The sequence below is a fragment of the Vidua macroura genome, chromosome 8 (assembly GCF_024509145.1).
Source record: "Vidua macroura isolate BioBank_ID:100142 chromosome 8, ASM2450914v1, whole genome shotgun sequence".
NCBI classification, from domain to species: Eukaryota; Metazoa; Chordata; class Aves; order Passeriformes; family Viduidae; genus Vidua; species Vidua macroura.
Window position 1 is genome coordinate 485624 of NC_071578.1, and position 18941 is coordinate 504564.

General features: G+C 54.8%; 1 protein-coding gene across 2 annotated transcripts; it reads right to left on the reverse strand.

Annotated features, from left to right (window-relative positions):
• Positions 1 to 259: 259 nt before the first annotated feature.
• On the reverse strand, positions 260 to 18637 carry PWWP2B (PWWP domain containing 2B). Of its 2 annotated transcripts, XM_053984188.1 has the most exons (3): positions 18460 to 18637; positions 11947 to 13594; positions 260 to 818 (listed from the first exon to the last, which is right to left on the reverse strand). In XM_053984188.1, the coding sequence occupies exons 1-2, from the start codon at positions 18624 to 18626 to the stop codon at positions 11965 to 11967; spliced, it is 1797 nt and encodes a 598-aa protein (XP_053840163.1). In that variant the 5' UTR covers positions 18627 to 18637; the 3' UTR covers positions 260 to 818; positions 11947 to 11964. The 2 variants fall into 2 exon arrangements, with proteins under 2 accessions (XP_053840163.1, XP_053840165.1); XM_053984190.1 differs by lacking the exon at positions 260 to 818 and having other exon boundaries at positions 11831 to 13594.
• Between the last annotated feature and the right edge of the window lie 304 nt (positions 18638 to 18941).

Genomic DNA, 18941 nt, shown 5'->3' on the forward strand with positions numbered 1-18941 from the left:
AGGGCCTTAAAGCACACTCACGGAGAGTGAACATACAACTTCATGCTCATATGCATGTTCATGTTCAGTTCAGAACATGGATTCCCTCCCTGGCTGGAGTCAGCAGCTCAGCACGATCCCTGTGCATGCAGCAAGGGCAGGCCCAGGCTGTGCTGCTCCTCCAGGTGACTTGGGGAAGCACAGGGGTAGGACCCAAGGACATCCAAGTCCCCAGCACTGCTTGTTCATGTATGGAACCACTGATTCTCCTGCTCTGCAGTAAACACCACGAGAAAGCTTTAGCATGCAATGAGAGCCACACCATTGTGCGTTGCACATCTTCCAAGGTTTAATAGACACAAAGTGAGTCCATTGTACTTAAGACACTACAATGATTTCATTCTATTGCATGTCCTGACCCAATTACATTTTTCAGAGTACAGTATTGAATAAAAGTTTGGTAGCTTTAAAATGAACAAGTATGTGAAATCTGTAAGTAAAATAAGCAGCAGCAATAATCTGGGGAACTTTATCAAGAATATCTAACTTTTAAGTAATAAATACATTCCGAGTTGTGGTTTTTGCTGTTCTCCTAGTTCATTGCCGTCCAACTGGTCAAATTCTCATTCTAGGGTAAGACATCCTCAAGCCTTTCCTGCCTCACACCAGAAGAGCCTCCCAGCTCCGCATCCCGGTGCCCGTCACCTGTCCCGGTGGCAGGCGGAGCGCTCTGCCCAGGAGCCTCATCCTCGTGCCGTGCGCCGCTTCTCCTGGGAGCACGTCCGGGCATTACAGACTGGTGACCCTCTAGGAGAACAGCTGTGCTCGTCTTCTGTTACCTTGAAGAAAGCCAGAGAGGGAGAGGTTACTGTGACAGAGCGGCAAGGCACACGCTGGGCTTCCCTCTAAATATAGCCAGGAATTCTCCTGCTCCCAGCTGGCCCAGCAGGCACAACCAGCAGTGGCTGCAGCTTGGGAAGAAAGCTGTCAGGCTAACAAACCCAAAGTAAGAGTGGGAATTTTCCCCAGGACCAACACGATATGAATTTCAGTGATGATAATAAATCTCCAGTCTGGCTTAAAGACTCTGGAGTCCCTGTTCGGGTGGGTTACTGTAGGTTAATCCGCCACAAGTCCCCACGGAGCGCGCCACGTGAAGAACATCTGCCTCCACTTTCCGAACACAATCTACAAAATAGGATTATTCTCCCCTTGAGAGCAGCCGTACAGAAGCTTTTCTAAGTACCTGCAAGAGCTCAAGCTGCTGACCGTGGCTGCAGTGTCTGGCCACGGTGCCCGGCCGCAGTGCCCGGCTGCAGTAACCCAGCCGCAGTGCCCGGCTGCAGTAACCCAGCTGCAGTAACCCAGCTGCAGTGCCCAGCTGCAGTGCCTGGCTGCAGTAACCCAGCTGCAGTAACCCAGCTGCAGTAACCCAGCTGCAATGCCCGGCTGCAGTGCCCAGCTGCAGTGCCCAGCTGCAATAACACAGCTGCAGTAACCCAGCTGCAGTAACCCAGCTGCAGTGCCCAGCTGCAGTGCCTGGCTGCAGTAACCCAGCTGCAGTAACCCAGCTGCAGTAACCCAGCTGCAGTGCCCAGCTGCAGTGCCCAGCTGCAGTGCCCAGCTGCAGTAACCCAGCTGCAGTGCCCGGCTGCAGTGCCCAGCTGCAGTGCCCAGCTGCAATAACACAGCTGCAGTAACCCAGCTGCAGTGCCCGGCTGCAGTGCCCAGCTGCAGTAACCCAGCTGCAGTAACCCAGCTGCAGTGCCCAGCTGCAGTGCCCAGATGCAGTGCCCAGCTGCAGTAACCCAGCTGCAGTGCCCGGCTGCAGTGCCCAGCTGCAGTGCCCAGCTGCAATAACACAGCTGCAGTACCCCAGCTGCAATTCCCGGCTGCAGTGCCCAGCTGCAATAACACAGCTGCAGTAACCCAGCTGCAGTGCCCAGCTGCAGTAACCCAGCTGCAGTGCCCAGCTGCAGTGCCCGGCTGCAGTGCCCAGCTGCAGTGCCAAGCCGCAGTGCCCAGCTGCAGTAACCCAGCTGCAGTAACCCAGCTGCAGTGCCCAGCTGCAGTGCCCAGCTGCAGTAACCCAGCTGCAGTGCCCAGCTGCAGTGCCCAGCTGCAGTGCCCCAGCTGCAGTGCCCAGCTGCAATAACCCAGCTGCAGTGCCCAGCTGCAGTGCCCAGCTGCAGTAACCCAGCTGCAGTGCCCAGCTGCAGTGCCCAGCTGCAGTGCCCCAGCTGCAGTGCCCAGCTGCAATAACCCAGCTGCAGTGCCCAGCTGCAGTGCCCAGCTGCAGTAACCCAGCTGCAGTAACACAGCTGCAGTGCCCGGCTGCAGTGCCCAGCTGCAGTGCCCAGCTGCAGTGCCCAGCCGCAATAACCCAGCTGCAGTAACCCAGCTGCAGTGCCCAGCTGCAGTAACCCAGCTGCAGTGCCCAGCCGCAATAACCCAGCTGCAGTAACCCAGCTGCAGTGCCCAGCTGCAATAACCCAGCTGCAGTGCCCAGCTGCAATAACCCAGCTGCAGTGCCCAGCTGCAGTGCCCAGCAGGGCAGAGCAGCCAGCCCCTGTCGCTGCTGCCCTGTGGGGCCCCGCAGGCTCCCCCTGCCCTGCCCTGCCCCACAGAAGGGAGTGGCACTGCGGGGCCCTTGGGACAGCCAGTGTCCCTCCCCAGCCTCATGTGCCACACTGCTGGCACCGGCCCTGGCAGCAGCCACCAGTGCCCCGGGCTCAGGGCTGATGACCTGGGAAAGAGCAACTCCTGGAGAACGACATGCCTACCAAAAACCAGGGGTGTCCTCAGCGGTATCCTGCATGCAGAAGGGACTTACACTGGCCCTGGAAGCCAGGTTACAGTGTGGAAGCCCTGGAAGAGTTCAAGGGGAAAATCCACTGCCTTCAAGTGAAGAACAGAACCAAGGGAGAGAAGGGCACAGACACTTCCACTCACCCTGACCAGCTGCAGAAGCATCACTGCACCTCGCTCCCAGTGCAAGGCAGCTCCAGCAGCACAAGAATATGACCAGCCCTAAGTCTGTGCCACACCAACCACATCACCTCCAGCTGAGTTGGAAGTGCAGGAGACAGCAGTTTGGATCTGTGTTCCTGACACACAGCATTAACACCATAGAAGAGCAGATCAGAAACCTTTAAACCACCCCCAGCTGAGGTTTGTGACTTACAGAGCACAATGAACCAAGAACACCAAACACAGGAAGAGGATCACATCTCCAAAGCTGCTGACATGGCAGCAGCACTGCTTCTGCAGGCAGGGGACCCACAGTGACACTGATTCACTCAGACTCAGCATCCAGAATGATCCTCAGCATTGCCCACACAATGCAGAAAGCAAAGAGCTGATTCAATAGCCAGGAACATCTGTCCCAAAAGCTGTATTCCAGAGAAGGGCTGCAGTCAGGTTTCACACACTCTTTCAGTATTGGGCAGAAACTGGGAGGTCTCACCCCAGGGCTCCATTACCTGCAGCCAACAGACTATAAATTCATACCTAATCTTGCAGGAGAATCTATTTGTCTTCTGATGAACAGAGAGGCTTTCAAGAACACACAACAATCTCACTTGCAGGTTTATCACCTTACACCTAGGAAAGCCTTCCAGAGGCCCAGTATCCCTCAAGTGGCTTTGAAAGTACTGACCCTTTAGAGACATTACAGAGTGAGAAGATCTTGTCTAAACAGGAAAAAATGCATTTCCTGGCTGAGGAGGTAACAGCAAGCCCTCGGGTGGTTGGATTCTTTGGGATTCCTCACTGGGGGAAGAAAGAATCACACCAGAAGTACGATGCCAAACAGGTCCCAGGGAAGGGTCCTGCCATTGCCAGCGCAGATGGGGCTCCTCCATGGGGACAGGGACTGAGGCCAAACCTCAGCTGCTCCAGGAACTACCTGAGGGCAAATATCAGGGATTCTGTAGGAGCAGAGAGCTGGGGCTACCAGCAACAGAGCAAGCAGCTTTAAAAGAGCTCCTAAGCTTGGAACGCTGAACCTCGGCATGCAGCTCGGTCCCTGTGCCCAGGTGGGCACCTGTACCTGCACAGCTCTGCAGCCAGGCTCGAGGGGCATGGCCACCCAGGGGAGAGCCCTGCTGTCAGAGCACAGCAGCTCTCGTGTGTCCAAGAGGAGCTGCACAGTGACAGCCCCTCGTACACTCTGTCTTCTTCCCTGGAAAGCCTAGAAATTTACCTTTAAAAACCCACTTCCAACATGGAGCAGCTAATGTGTAACTAACACAACACCTGTGGGCTGACTCAGGACAGCTAAGCCGGGTGTCCAAAGGAGAGCCAAGGCAACTCCCCTGAAGCCAAGTGCTTGTTCATAATTTAAAAAAATGAAATTTGGGATCAAATAAAGCCATTCATAAATCCAGATTGAGCAGCAGCAGCTGAGTGCAGAAGACAATTTATCTTTGGAGGCTGCAGCACCCCAAGTGTGCCCAAGCAGCTTATTCTGAGGATTATTTTCTAATAATAAAGCAATTAACAGCAGGCTGTAATTGAGCATCACTAAATCAGTGTTTCTCCAGCCATCTCTCTTTGGGGGAAATGCAGAGAGGCTGCTGCTAGCAGCCAGCTGGTAAAGTCCTTCCTTCCCATGCCTTCCTCTTGCAGGAGGAAGGAAAAGGGGGCAGCTGGGATCCCCATCTCTGGCCCACTGGATGAGGTTTTGGAACTGTCTCCAGCTCTCAAGGCACCAGAATCCAGCTGACTTGAGCAGGCTGGCAGCTATGTTCTCCAGCACTGGAGCTCTCAAACTCCCTCATCCAAGCATTTCTATGACAAATCCTGCACTGAGGGTTTCTGCCTTTGGAAAGGACTGTTTTCCACATGAGTAAATGGCTCAGGTTATTGGCGTGCATCAAAACAGAGCAAGTCATCACTCACAAGGGAAGTCAAACTAGTAATTTGCTACAATTCATTTCTTCAGCTGCAGAGAGCACACAGGAAATATACTTCATAAAGAAACTCAGGCTGGCTGATCCTGCACAGCACGGACTATTGCAGCTGAAACAGGAACTGGTACGTCAGTGAAGGCATTTGCTCCTTTGGAAATTCATCAGCTTAATGGGAAGAGCTTCATTACCACCTGCCCAGCTCCTCCCTGCCAGAGGCAGCAGGCAGTGACAGGCCAGGAGGACACGGGGCAGCAAGAGGCTCCCGTGGAACAGCTCTGGCACCAGGGAGCCTCCCCTGGCACCCCCACTCAGCTGCGGTCACCTTCACCTGCACGGGCATCCACAGCGAGGGGAGCCCTGCAGCTGCCCACGGGCACCTTGGGGCGGGCAGGAGACACAGGCACAGCCCTCACACACCAGAGGGGCACTGTCACCCCTGCACAGCAGGGTCCTGCTGCTCCTGCTCCTGCTCTGCCAGAGAAAGGCCCTGGAGAAGCAAGAGAGCGCTGGCAGCTGACACAAGAGCTGCAGCCGTGGGGCACAGGCCTGGAGATACGGAGAGCACGAGCCCCCCGGGAGCTGAGGGATTAAGCCCCATCTGTGCCCTTGCTGCCGGACACCAGAAGCCTATTTCAGCTGCACGTAATCTCAGGATGTGCAGAGTTCATTAGCTGGCTAATGCAGAGCCCATGTGTTCTGTACAGGTAGAGACAGCACACAGAACAGCTGCAGCAAGCAGATTTAAATAAAATAAACCAGGCCTCATGTGGTGGTATCACCCCATCCAGCAGCCAAGAACCTCGCAGCCACTTGCTCCCTCCCCCACCAGCGGGATCGGGGAGAGAACTGGAAGCACAAAAGCTGGAGAACTCAAGAGTTGAGACAGACAACTTAATAGGGAAGGCAAAAGCTGCACACACAAACAAAGCAAAACAAGAAATTAAATCCCTGCTTCCATGGGCAGGCAGGTGTTCAGCCACCTCCTGGAGAACAAAGCCCCATCATATCTAACTTGGGAAAACAAATGTCATCACTCCAAATGTCCCCCCTTCCTCCTTCTTCCCCCCACTTTATATACTAAGTATGATATCATATGGACTGGAATAGCACCTGGGCCAGTTGGGGTCACCTGTCCTGGCTGTGTCCCATCCCAACCTCCCACACACCCTCAGCCCCCTCCCCAGCACGGCTGTACGAGGGGCAGGAACAGCCTTGGCTCTGTGCAAGTCCTGTTCAGCAATAACAGAAACACCTCTATTTTATCAACCCTGTGCTCAGCACAAATCCAAAACGCAGCCCTAAATCAATCACTGTGAAGAAAGCTAATTGTACCCCGGCCAAAACCAGCGTATCCCAGCTCGTGCTCATCGAGCCTCACAGGGGAGCAGCTCCGTAAGCCTTTCACAGGGGAGCAGAGCTTGTCACCCAGCCCACACACACCTGCTCACCCTGATGCCAGCACCACTGAGGGCAACTTATGGATAAAACAGAACACACAAAGGCTGAAAAACAACAGCTTGTATGTTTTTCAACATTAGGAGCCTTCACATCAATTTTTGGGATCAAAGTCCTACCTTTCACACCTGAACATGAAAATGAGAAATATTCGGTTGTTCAACACCAGGCTGGATGCGGCTTGCAGCAGCCTGGGATAGTGGAAGGTGTCCCTGGCCAAGGCAGGGGCTGGAACAAAATGATCTTTAAGGTATCTTGCAACCCAAACCCGTCTGTGACTGTAGAATTTGTGCCACCCACTGTGCCAGGCAGCCCCACGAGCCAAGCAGCTGCATGTGCTGTTAGCAGTGCATGGCTGCTGTGTGAAGATCCTGTTTGCTCCTCACCTGCAGAGCACACACACCCTTCCCTACACAGAGCTACCACCAAGTTTCTAAAATCCCCTATTCCTTTTTGGAAAGTAGCCTTTCTGTAAGTGCACCTTGCAGGTGCTCAGTACTGTAAATACCTGCTTAAGCACCACAGGGGCAGGATGAGCTCCGAGCCCTGCTGGGAGGCCAGAGAACTCCCTTGGGTGGCCCTTGGCTCCCACCCTGCTGCTCTCCATGCTTGCTGGGAACAGGGGAATTGTAGCTGCAATTCGGACACCTCCACTTGAGTTCAAAAACCAAACAAGTAAATAAACACAATTCAGGAAAATATACAGAAATTCCGTTTTTACTTTATTTGCAAGTTTTCAGAGAAACCAATTTCCAGGATCTTTGTCCACACGTCTCTCCCATTTCCTGCCCTGAGACCCTGGCACAGCCCTTGACCCTGTGTGGATCCTGCAGGTGCTGGGTGCACTGTGGGCTGGTGACCCTGCTGGGGGACACCCACCTGCCCTGCCCACTGTGGGCACGCTCGGCCAGCACAGCCAGCAGAGGCTGAAGCTCCAGCTGGAGCCTGGAGACCCTCAGCCCCAGGAGCAGCTCACTGTGCTCCCAAGGGATTGCTAAGCCCTTGGGTGGATAGCATCTCCTCAGCAGCTGAAGTTACAGCTCTGAAAGCCGACCGCAGTGCGGGGCAGCGCGCGGCGCAGGTGCAGTTACAAATAGCCCAATGCACGGCCCGGTGGCATTTCCAAGGAATACACCCGGGAGCAGAGTGGAGGAGAGGGGCCACGGCTGGCAGGACAGGGCAGCACGGAGCTGGGCGTCTCCGAGGGCAGCCCCTGGCACAGTGGGCACAGTGGGCACAGTGGGCAAGTGCTTTTGGAAGGGGCAGAGCAGCAGGATGGCACCCGACGTGCAGCTCCAGCCATCAGCGCCGGGCACACAAAAATGCAGCACAGTCTATTCTGGACTTGTTCTCCCACCTGGTATTAGCATGCAGAGAAGCTCACTTCCAAGCAGGAAGGCTGCGAAACAGTAATTAAGTTGGATGCCTGGTTTCAGTGGACTGAAGCATCTAGAAAGCAGGCCAAGAAAAATCTCAAGCATTCATCTTCTGTGCTGAAATATTCCATGTGACCAGGCAGGAGCGTTAGAAAATGTAGCTATCACACCAATCATCCCCATCACTTTATAGCAAGGTAAGCAGAAGAGAGGAGGCTCTACTCTTCTGGTAGAGCAGAAGAGAGGAGGTAAGAGGAAAAGAGGAGTGATTTATGCTGTTTCACAAGCTGCTGGCAGCAGCACTGGCTGGATGGACACACAGAGCCCCGAACACCTTTGAAGGTGAAGTCACAAGGTGATATTCCAGGTTTTACATTAGTGGTTTCTATAGACAGTGAGCACGCAGCCAGCTCTGAGTTTGCTGCACACAGCAGCGGTGTGATGGAAGGCTTGATGTACTGACACTGAGGGTCTATTAAGCTCATAGCAGTTAAAATGAAAGCCTTCAGCATCTGCAAGTTTAATGGTTCCAGAGTGACAGCCTGGGGACAGGGGAGAGAGAGGAAGAATAAAGGATTTTCCAGACTGAAAAAGCAAAGGAATATATATCTTGTAAACTTGTTTCATGCAGAGATGTAGATGAAAACCTGCCAGCAGTTTCTGCTAGAGGTTTACTGCATGTCTGTGTGCAGGGAGAGGGCACCTGCCATGAGGAGCTGCTCAGGAGGGTCACAGAGCAGCAGATCCAGTCCTGCAGGGACACCCTCCCCACACAGCAGGGTTGGAGCAACACGTGTTCCTTGTAAAGGCCCTGATCCCACCCCACGATGCATTCCTGGTGCAGGGAAGGGGGGCCTTTGGAAACACAGGGCTCCCTCCCTCCTGTGCCCCAGCCCGAGGCACAGCTGAAGCAGCAGCCACAGCCACGGCTCATTCCCAATAAAACGTGTGTGGCACCAGCCCAAGGGTCCTGGCTGCCCCTCCCCGGCCTCAGGGGGCTTTCCTTAAGGGAGAGGCAAACATCTGGCACTCCAAGCCAGGGGCAACTGCTATCCTTGTGCCTTGAGCTGGCTCCTCGGTGTCACACACCAGGGAAGCCACAGAGCAGCCCCAGAAGATGCTGAGTGGACATGTCTCTCCTGGCACTTCTCTAAACCAAGTCTTACAAGTTTGAGTTCTACAGGCTGCTATTCTGCCTGTTGTTTTTCCAGAAACTTGTTTTACTTAATTAAAACCCTGTCATTACCTGACTAGTACTTTCCTGCAAAGAAACCCTAAGGACAAAGCAGTAACAAAAGAAGTGATCCTACCAGCTTTTCCAACTCAAACAAAGAAAAAAAAAAAAATCCAATTTTTCCAGTTTTGTGTCTCCACAAATGACCTGCAGTGTTTGTACATTTTTCCAGTAACTACCCTCTGCAGAACACATCACATGCCAGAAGACAGAAAATTTTACAGTAGAAAGGGTCAGCAGTGACAAACTTCTGCTGTGGCCAAGATTAGCATGAGCAGTGTCAGTGCTGAAGCCACTTCATGGACTCCTGATGACAAAAACCTTTGTGCCACTGCTGGTGAAGCCCCAGCATGACGGATTTTACAGTGCTCCCATGCAGTACTACCAGGTTACCCAGAGCAGCTGTGGCTGCCCCTGGATCCCTGGCAGTGTCCAAGGCCAGGCTGGATGGGGCTTGGAGCAACCTGGGATAGTGGAAGGTGTCCCTGCCATGGCAGGGGGTGGAATGGGATGGACTTCAGGATCCCTTCCAGCCCAAACCCTTTCATGCTCCAGGGAAGGACAGTGAACGAGCACTGAAGAAAACATTTCAGTTCTACCTTGTGCAAAATCAAGGAAAGCAACAAAATTCAATGCTCCTGCAAGGAGAGAATTAGGTACAGACAATTCTCTGAAATAATGAGCAGTTTTATAAGTGATGTACCAAAACTCCAGACATGCTGTTCTAATTGGGAAATTAGGTAAATGTGACGTGGAACACAGGCAGTTGTGTAGTTCTGCTTTTCTAGTTTTGCAGTTCTTTATCCAACAGTCATGTTGTCTTCAGCCTGGCAGACTGTGCTGGCAGCTCAGCTCAGACATGTAAGGCAGGAAATCCCCTGTGGAAAACCAGCTGAAGGAGGCCAACAAAACAGCACTATCTGTTAAACGTATATACCCATATACACATGCAGAGGTGTGGCTGAAGAGCACAGAGGGGAGTTTGGTCTAATCCAGGCCATCCCATCCATCATTTTCTTATGCACACGTTCTCCAGATGTTCTTCTTTGCCCTGTTTACAGACCTGCTGTGTACCTGTAGCTCAGATCCCACTGTGTCTCTGGAGCAAGGGCTCTTCTCCTCCAGGCCCTGCCCTGCAGCCCGTGTCCCCATCCTGGCCAGCTCCTACTGGGGCCAGCAGCCAGCGTTCTCTGCAGGCCCACGTGCTGGGGGCAAGCATCCTCCCACGCTGACTTCCAGCTCTGGGCCCAGGACTCCTCTTGGCCACAGCTCTCGGACTCCCTGTGGACTGGCAGGCACAGCCAAGCTGTCTGATCTGAGCATTAGCTGCTCCCTCGAGCTGCCCCTTCTCCTGCAGCTGGGCCATGCCAGCCCGCCCAGGACCCACAAGGGCAAGGACAGGTGTCAGGAGTGATGGTGACACTCATCACCTTTGTCCATAACTGCTCACTCACACAGTGAAGACAGCTCAGATGATGAAGTTTGCTGCTCCTTTAACCAGAGCACTGTCCAGACAGGAGCCATGGATTGGCCAGGACTCTTCCACTGGCAAGGACAGTACATTCTGGGCAGCAGGTTTATTTATACTCCTGATCTAGCTAATAGGAATTTGGGTCCAATCCAAACACTCTTGATATAATAAAGTCCTTAGCCAGAGTTAAGCAGCAGTTCTATGGGCAAGATCGAGAAGGAAGCTGAAATGTTGCTGCTGCAGTTGTCCAGACACCCCGAGTACACAGCATGAATATGTCATGCTCTGGTTATTTACTCCAGCCAGGCTTGCTGAGATGGAGCTATAACCCAAGCAAAGCAGGTCCTTCATCACACTCAAGCAAGAGGTGAATTCCCATGACAGAGGGTATGAAAAAGATCCAATTTTCCCATCAGGATTACATGAGCACTGACTGTCCCAGTCCCACTGCATTATGACAGTTCAGATAACGAAGACAGTCCAGAGGAGCAGCACTGGCTTGCTCACACAGAGTCCTTCAAGCATGAAACAGAGCAGAGCATTCAGGGGACAGCATAACGAACAACACTGCACGAAGCATGGTCTTTGACACAAGGCTCTTCCAGTGACACCTCTGGTTTTTGACAAAAACTTAACCCCCCCCTTGTCTAATACCATCACAGCTGAGCTCTTGTCTGGACAGTGATGACTGAAAGGTTGTGAAATGATTCCAGGTTTCATCCAAGTCACTGGATTTTCCCATGAACTTGTATTCCCAGTCATGCCACATGCTGTATTTTTAGGTACCAAATTTTCATTGCAGGCAGACTGTTTGATGAGAAAGGGAAACCCACCTGTTACAAAGAATCAGCTCTCACGTTTCCATTCCCACCTAATGTCCTCACACAGATGTGAAGCCCAAAGGAATTTCATTTGATCCAGGCCATTCCCCAGAGAAACACTGAAAATTTAGGTACAAACCAAACCCCAAGTACTGTGTGAGATATTGAAATACTGTCCCACAAAGACAGTTTTTGGTACAATCATTCTGAGGAGCCGTAAAGGGCCTCAAGAAATCCAAACCAGAGGGGTCAGAAGGAGGGGAGCAAAGGGGTCCTAAAGTGTTACAGGTAATTGCTGGGCACCAGCACATACATATGATAAATGTCACCTTAATTCCAGTGAAAGTTTTAGTTCTTTATCCCAAGGAAACTGAAAGCCTAGGAGCTGTTAGTCTTCCAGGCACACAGCTACAGGTTTATCAGTTCTTTGAACAGGCTGCTTCCTCACAGTGTCCTGCCTGGCCTGCATTTCCCTCTGGGAATAGGGGCTCCAACTCCCATGGTCACCAAAAGAGTTTGGAATTAAGCTTCTCACCACCTCTGAAATTACCCCCACCAACTAAGAGCCAAGCACATAAGTGTCACAATTGCCAATCTCAGATTTAATGGAGAAACAAATGCAAACAAACAGTGGAATACAGATTAAAAAAGCATCAGGAGACTTTTCATGGCAAGTGTTAGTGTAGCAATCACTCACCTGATACTGGAGGCAAAGTTATGTCTCAAACTGTGTTAAGAGATCTCGTATTTCTGGAGTCAGGTGCTTGACTGCCTTCGCAGCTTCCGTGATCGCTTTCCGGTACATGCCTTTCTTCTTGCGATTAAACCTCAGTTTGAAAAATTCCGAGAAAGGAGAGAGTTTTGAAACAGATAAGAACGAGGTCGTCGGAGAACCAAACCACGACACTTTGGCTTCTCGCCACGAAGGTTCCCCGTTTTCCTTCTGGCTGAGGTTTATGTCAAGAACACGTGCTGGCCACCACGGAAACCCGTGAATTTTACCCCAGACAATATCCCCCACTGAAACAGTCCTTCCATCTTCTGTAACACATTTAGACACACTCTGGGTGTGCAGTCTGACTGTCAGTGGTGGCACAATTTTACGCTCATCTTTTGAAGATGAAGAGACGGAGGCATCATCACCAGGCAAAAAGTCACACAGTTCTGGTGATGTCACTTCTGAACTAGAAGACTTGGATTCATCTAGACTGTCATTGCTACACACCGATAAACTAGAAGAATCTGCTTTTCTTTTACGGTAATTCATGAGGAAAGCCAAGTTATCATGTCCATCTTTACCCTGGGGAAACCTTTTGAAGTCATCATCTTCACCTGAACTGCCTGAAGATATCTCAGCCAAACTTCTGTCGGTGGACTCATCATTGTAAAACACTCCGGGGTTGGACTCCCCGCTGTTCTGGAGGACATTGATTTCGTCAACCAGTTCTGCCTTATAGATTGAAACGCTCTGACCATCGTTGATGCGATGGGGCTTCAGCCGTATCTTTGGGGGTGGGACATCCACACTGGAATGCACTGGCCGTGTGAGCTTCAGTTTTGGAATGGAAGCAAGCTGGCTGCCTGCTGACTTGTCCATTAAACATTTGGTTTGTCGACACCGCTCAGAGTCCCTGCTCTCCTCTTGGTCCCCGGCTCCGTTCTGCAGCACGCGCTCCGGACAGAACGGTTTGACCGAGCCATGAACCCGGGAAGGGATTTTTACCACTTCACCCTTCCCCTGTGGAGTGCTGTAGGATATTTTTATAACTGGCGTTCGATGCACCAGCTCCCCAGAAAACTTGTCATCCTCCCTCTTCTCTCTTTTGTTCCTTTTCTCCACGTAGTCAGAGTCGCCGTGCTTTTTCTGCTCCTTGTCCTGAATGCTCAGCTTCCTCCTGGTCTTGGCGTTCTGCCGCGGCGCGCTCGCATCCTCGGGGTTCAGCGTGTTCTTGCACTTCTCGCAGAGCACCTGCCTGGGCCGCAGCCTGATGGTGCTCATGATGAGCCTGCCCGGGTCCCTGTTGCGCGACAAACGCCTCCTCGTCCTCTTTATAGTCCGTGGCGGCGGCTGCGGGACCCACTGGTTGTAGGTGTGCCGCAGCCACAGCGGCCGGGGGAACGGGGCTCCCTCGAAGTAGGGTGGGAAGGGCGGGAGGCCGCCGGGTGCCGGCAGCAGCGGCGGCACCTGCTCACCGGCACTGCCCTGGCCGGGCGGGCGGCCAGCGGGCCGCGGCTCCGGCTCGCCCTGCGTGCCAGCCCCGCCGTCAGCAGCTCCGTTAGCGCAGGCGCCAGAGGGGGGGTCCTCGTGCTTGGGGAAGGAGGATGGCAGACAGAACAATCCAGACCTAAATTGGGGCGAGAAGGACAGGGAGGGAAAGAAACAGAGTCAGGAGCTTTGAAAGGTGCTTCTCTGGGAACCCAAAAGATCCCAACCTCCCACAACCTCAGTACTGAGAACTCAACGCCTTCTTGTGACTTTTAAGATCAAGCAGCCAATTCTGCCACTGAAAAAAATAGCAGTGCAGAAATCTGGCAAGGTGCTCTACTCTTCTCCCAGAAAAGGCAGAGGGATCAAAACCTCTATTTCTATGAACTCTTTGCACAAAGTTTTGCCCTAAGAAGTTGTAAGTTTTATCTCACAAAGCAGTTTACTGCATCAGCAGGCTGGCAAGGCTGGAGGAGGGATGTGATCTGGATTAGCCTAGGAAGCTATGAAACTGCCCTCTTCTCACTGTAGATGCAGGGCTGATTTTCCAGTTTTTCATTCTAAACCTGAACACCTTGACTTGGGTGGATAAGTTGCACAGGTTCACCGAGACACAGCTCTGCTCCTCTTCCCTGGTCTCTCCATATTCAGCTGTATTTGGTAACATAAGGCACCCACGACTCCTCCAGATCAGCAGGGTTAACAATGATGATGTTCTGTCCTTCAATGCCAAGGCTCCTTACAGGCCACCAAGGCTCGGACACAGCACCTTGCCTGGATATTGGCAAAAGCAAATCCTCTGAAATGCTGAAACTCACAACTGCAATTCATGTCTCTAAAATGTATTCATTTATGCCCTTGGCCTGGCATTAGAAGTATCATGCTAACAGCACTGGGACAGATTCTGCCCTGAAACACTGACACTGACTGGGCAAAGCTCCCTGCCTTGGCTTGCAGAGACACTTCTGCAGAGAACACACCGTCAGTGAAGCACGTGGACCCTCTTAAAAATAACAAAATGTTATATAGGAGAGCCACAAAGAAGAGACAAAGGAATGGAGAACAGGTACCGACCAAATACCAGTGGCTTTTGGATGCGACAGTCCCATTCCCCTCCTTGCCAGCCATTGCCTTCTTTCCAACCACCAGAAGGAAGGACCCTTCCTGAGGCGAGGGAGGAGTGTCTTGGTGTTGTCACAGAGGGGGACACTTTGGAAAGTGTTAGCAGAGAGCACTGAAGAGGAGCTGAAGGCACCCACTCTGTGCCACACATCTCACCAAGAGCAGCACCAAGCCACTGCCATGGGTTTCCCCATGGAGAGAAGCCTCCAAAATCCTTCCCCATTACTGAAAAAGTGCAATGACTTGCTGTTAAATCACAGTTTAACTGGGAAAGGATTAAGCTGTTGAAATCACGTAATTTGGAACAAAATATTTTTGTTCCGAGAGGCTTTTTTTAAACAGAGACAACCAAGAATGTAGGTGTCTTGAAATGACAACCCAGAAAGCCAGTACAGTCTGTACAGCCAGACAGAGATGTCAGCACCATTCATAATCCACAGCGAGACCATTTCTCAATGAAATGATGGCCATAAATGATGGTTATTTTATGCAGTGAGATTGCATGACTTGGTCACAACAGAAAACTGCTCCTCATGTAGACACAAGCCCACTCCCCTGTTCAGGTCACTGAACCCTCCAGAGAGGCACGGAGCTCCTCGCCTGGCAGAAGTGGAGCACCCAAACGTTCACTCACAGGATGGTTTGTGCCTGTAGCACTGATGTACCAGCAGCCTGTAACCCCACTGGACACGGCCTCCGTGCCATGGAACGTGCCCACAGAGCCCAGACCACTGCCCTCCCCAGCTGTCAGCCCACGCCAGGCACCAGCTCAGCAGGGAGGCCTGTTAGAAAGATGGGGACACACTTCTCAGCAGGGCCTGCTGGGACAGGACAAGGGGTGATGGCTCCCACTGCCAGGGGACAGGGCTGGGTGGGAGATTGGGAATTGTTCCCTGGCAGGGTGGGCAGCCCTGGCACAGGGTGAATTCCCAGAGCAGCTGTGGCTGCCCCTGGATCTCTGGCAGTGCCCAAGGCCAGGCTGGACACTGGGGCTGGAGCACCTGGGACAGTGGGAGGTGTCCCTGCCATGGCAGGGGGTGAAACAGGATGAGCTTTAAGGTCCCTTGCAATCCAAGCCATCCTGGGATTCTGTGATTAAAGCAGCAGGAAATACTGCTGATGGGATTTCACCCTGCTTGTAATCCCCCTTTCTAGGGCAGCTGCAGCCAACTGGACTTGGTTACCTCAATCCAGTCTCTGCTTGCTGCAGGAGATGCCATCCTCCTTTATTTATACCCCTGCATAATTAAAACCCAACTTTTAAATTAAGTTCAATTGCAGCAAAACTATTAAATTTTGTTATCAGAAACACTAACAGCATTTAAATCTCTACTTGAGCATGTACACTACGGAACTCACTTTGAGCAGAGCCAGTTTATTGTAAGCAAATAATTGCCAGTCACTGGGCAGGCCCTGGTGCTGCTGCATCATCCAGGCTGGGGCAGGAAGGGACATGAGCACTTTTTTCTGCAAATAATTCCCCAGCAGCTGGAAGGTCAGGCATGTCTGTTCCCTACATCCCCCATTCCTAAAGGCACAGGGGGCGGGCAGGGCATGGGACAGGCAGGGCACGGGCAGGGGACAGGCACAGGCAGGGCACGGGCAGGGGACAGGCAGACAGGGCACAGGCACAGGCAGGGGACGAGCACGGGCAGGGCACAGGCAGAGCACAGGCATGGGCAAGGGACGGGCAGGGCATGGGCACAGGCAGGGGACAGGCAAGGCATGGGCAGGGCACAGGCAGACAGGGGACAGGCACAGGCAGGGGACGGGCAGACAGGGGACAGCCACAGGCAGGGCACGGGCAGACAGGGGACAGGCAGTCCTGCTGCCCATGGGCTGAGTCCCTGCAAACCCAGACAGGCAGTCTGGGGGTCTAACCTGTGCCTGCCTCTGTGGCAAACCACCAGAGGTGTCCAGCCAGGACCTGGATGGCTGGGGGTGCCCTGGGTGCTCAGGTGGCAGGCCTTCCTCCTGCTCAGCTCCCCACAGCACTCTACAGCTTAGGACACGTAAACGGCATTACAGATTGTCTGTGTTAGAAGGGACCTTAAAAATCATCCAGCTCCAATTCTCCTGCCTTGCCCTGCCCTGGGATCTCCTTCATCAGGCAAGCTGCTCCAAGCCCTGTCCAAGCTGACCTTGAACACTTTCAGAGATGGAGCAGCCACAACTACGTAAAACACATTCATCTACTGTGTGATGCTGAAACCACTTTAAACCACAAAAGAAAGCTGAAAAATCACCATACCAGCCCTCCTTCCTTTTTGAAGTAATCTCCTCTTCCTACGCAGGCCTTAACAAGCTGCTCTGGTGGCTCCTCTCCTGCCAGTCCCATCTCACTGCCCAGGGGGTACAGGCAGAGCATGGGGAGCCCCTGCACAGGGACAAGCTGGTGGGACACGGCTCCATCAGCCAGGCAGCAGCAGGAGGAGAAACAGCTCTGCCACACATCCACTGCAGGCACTCCAAGCCCAGCACCAAGTGGATAAATTCCTGCTGCCTTTGGGACACATCCTGACCTTCACCTTCCAGTCACTGCCGGGCCGACTCCCGAGCTCTGCTGTAGGATGAACGAGATCTCTCCTCCCGCCACACCCCACACCTGGGATGGCCGCAGTGCTTGCTCCAAGGGCCAGGGCCCTGCCTCACACTCAGAGTCCCCTCCTGGGAGCCCGAGCACAGCGGCTCTCACCTTGTGCTGGCCACCACCCCGCCGTGGCCAGCACAGGCCAGCCAGCGGTCGGTGCCACCACGGGCAGGATGCGGCCAGGGCACGGCCGCAGGAGGAGCCCCGGCAGCGGGGACAGCCCCAGCGCCCTCCCCAGCACACAGCAGTGCCACCACCGACGGGGCTGCGGCAGCACCGGCCTGCAGAGCCGCCCCAAAGCCTGGCAAAAACACCCGGCTGGCTGGTTCTTGGACCCACTAGGAGCACAGGGAGGAAACGAGATGAAAAAAAAAATAATGGAGAAAGGTTAGGGTGAAAAAAACAGGTGAAAGAAGTGTCACTGCACAGGAAGACAACTGAAATGTGAGAAGGCAGAAAGAGCTGGTTTAGGGGGCTCGAGGGACACCAACTGCTCGTGCCGGGACCAGACTCCAGGGTGGGTTTATGGACTCTGCACAGCATTGGGTGCCCGAATGCCTTTGAAAATCTGACTCCCAGTTTTCCGGGGTAGCCACGTGAAACGAAATAAGTGACAAAAAAGAAGCTCAGAACTCCTGCTCCATCTCGTAGGATGGATCAGAGAGGTGAGGCTGCTGTGCTCCCACGCAGCACTGATCTGCCTCTTACCCAGCAGGCAGCACCAAACCCGCTCCGCGCAGGAACACGGCCCCGGAGAGCGGGCCCGGCCCCGCTGCGAGCTCAGCCACCTCCCGGGCCGGGCAGGTGTGAGCACGAGGTCCGGCCGAGCAGAGCCGCGGCCCGCGGGCCCCTCTCGCCCCTCTCGGCCCCGCAGAGCTCGGGCAGCGCCAGGGCCGGGGCTGCTGCGGCCACAGCCCGCGGGACCCCCCGGAACCGCGGCCCGGCCCCGGGGCCCTGCCGGGCACGTGGGGGGGGGGCTCGGCGGGGGCAGCTCCGCGCGGGGAGAGGACGGCGGGGGCTGCGCCGGAAGGGCCGGGACCCGCTCCCCGGGGCCACGTGCGGGGCCGCGGCCGGGCCGGGGGCTCCGCTCCGCCCCCGCCGCTTTGTGCCCCGGGCCGGTCCCGACCCCGCCGCTTTGTGCCCCGGGCCGGTCCCGACCCCGCCGCTTTGTGCCCCGGGCCGGTCCCGACCCCGCCGCTTTGTCCCGCCCGGCCGAACAAAGGGCGCGGGGGCGGCGCGGCCCCGGCCCCGCTCCCCGCCGCGGTCCCGCTGCCCCCCGTCCCCGGCCGCACCTCTTGGAGCAGTCCAGCAGCACGCCGGTGAAGCGGCGCTCCCCGCAGCTCAGCGTCACCACCAGCGTGTCGTTCACCATCTGCTCCACCAGCACCGGCACCCACGCGCCCACCCGCGGCGGCGGCGCCCCCGCCGCGTCCCCCGCCGCCGCCCCGGGCTCGGCCATGCTCCCGCCGCTCCCCGCCGGCGGGGCCGCTGGGCCGGGCCGCGCCGTGACCTCACGGAGCGCCCGCCGCCGCCGCGCGTGACGTCACGGGCCCGCCCCGCCGCCGGCCATGACGTCACGGCCCCGCCCCGCTACCGGGCACGTGCGTGGGACGGGGCGGGGGCGCGCCCGGGAGGGGCGGGGCCTGCCCGGGAAGGGCGGGGCCGCGCTGGGGGCGGGGCCGGCACCTTCCGCCACCTGGCGGCCGAGCCGCGCTCCGGCACCCGCGGGGCGGGAACGGGGCGGGGCCACAGAGGGCGGGGCGGCGCAGGGGGC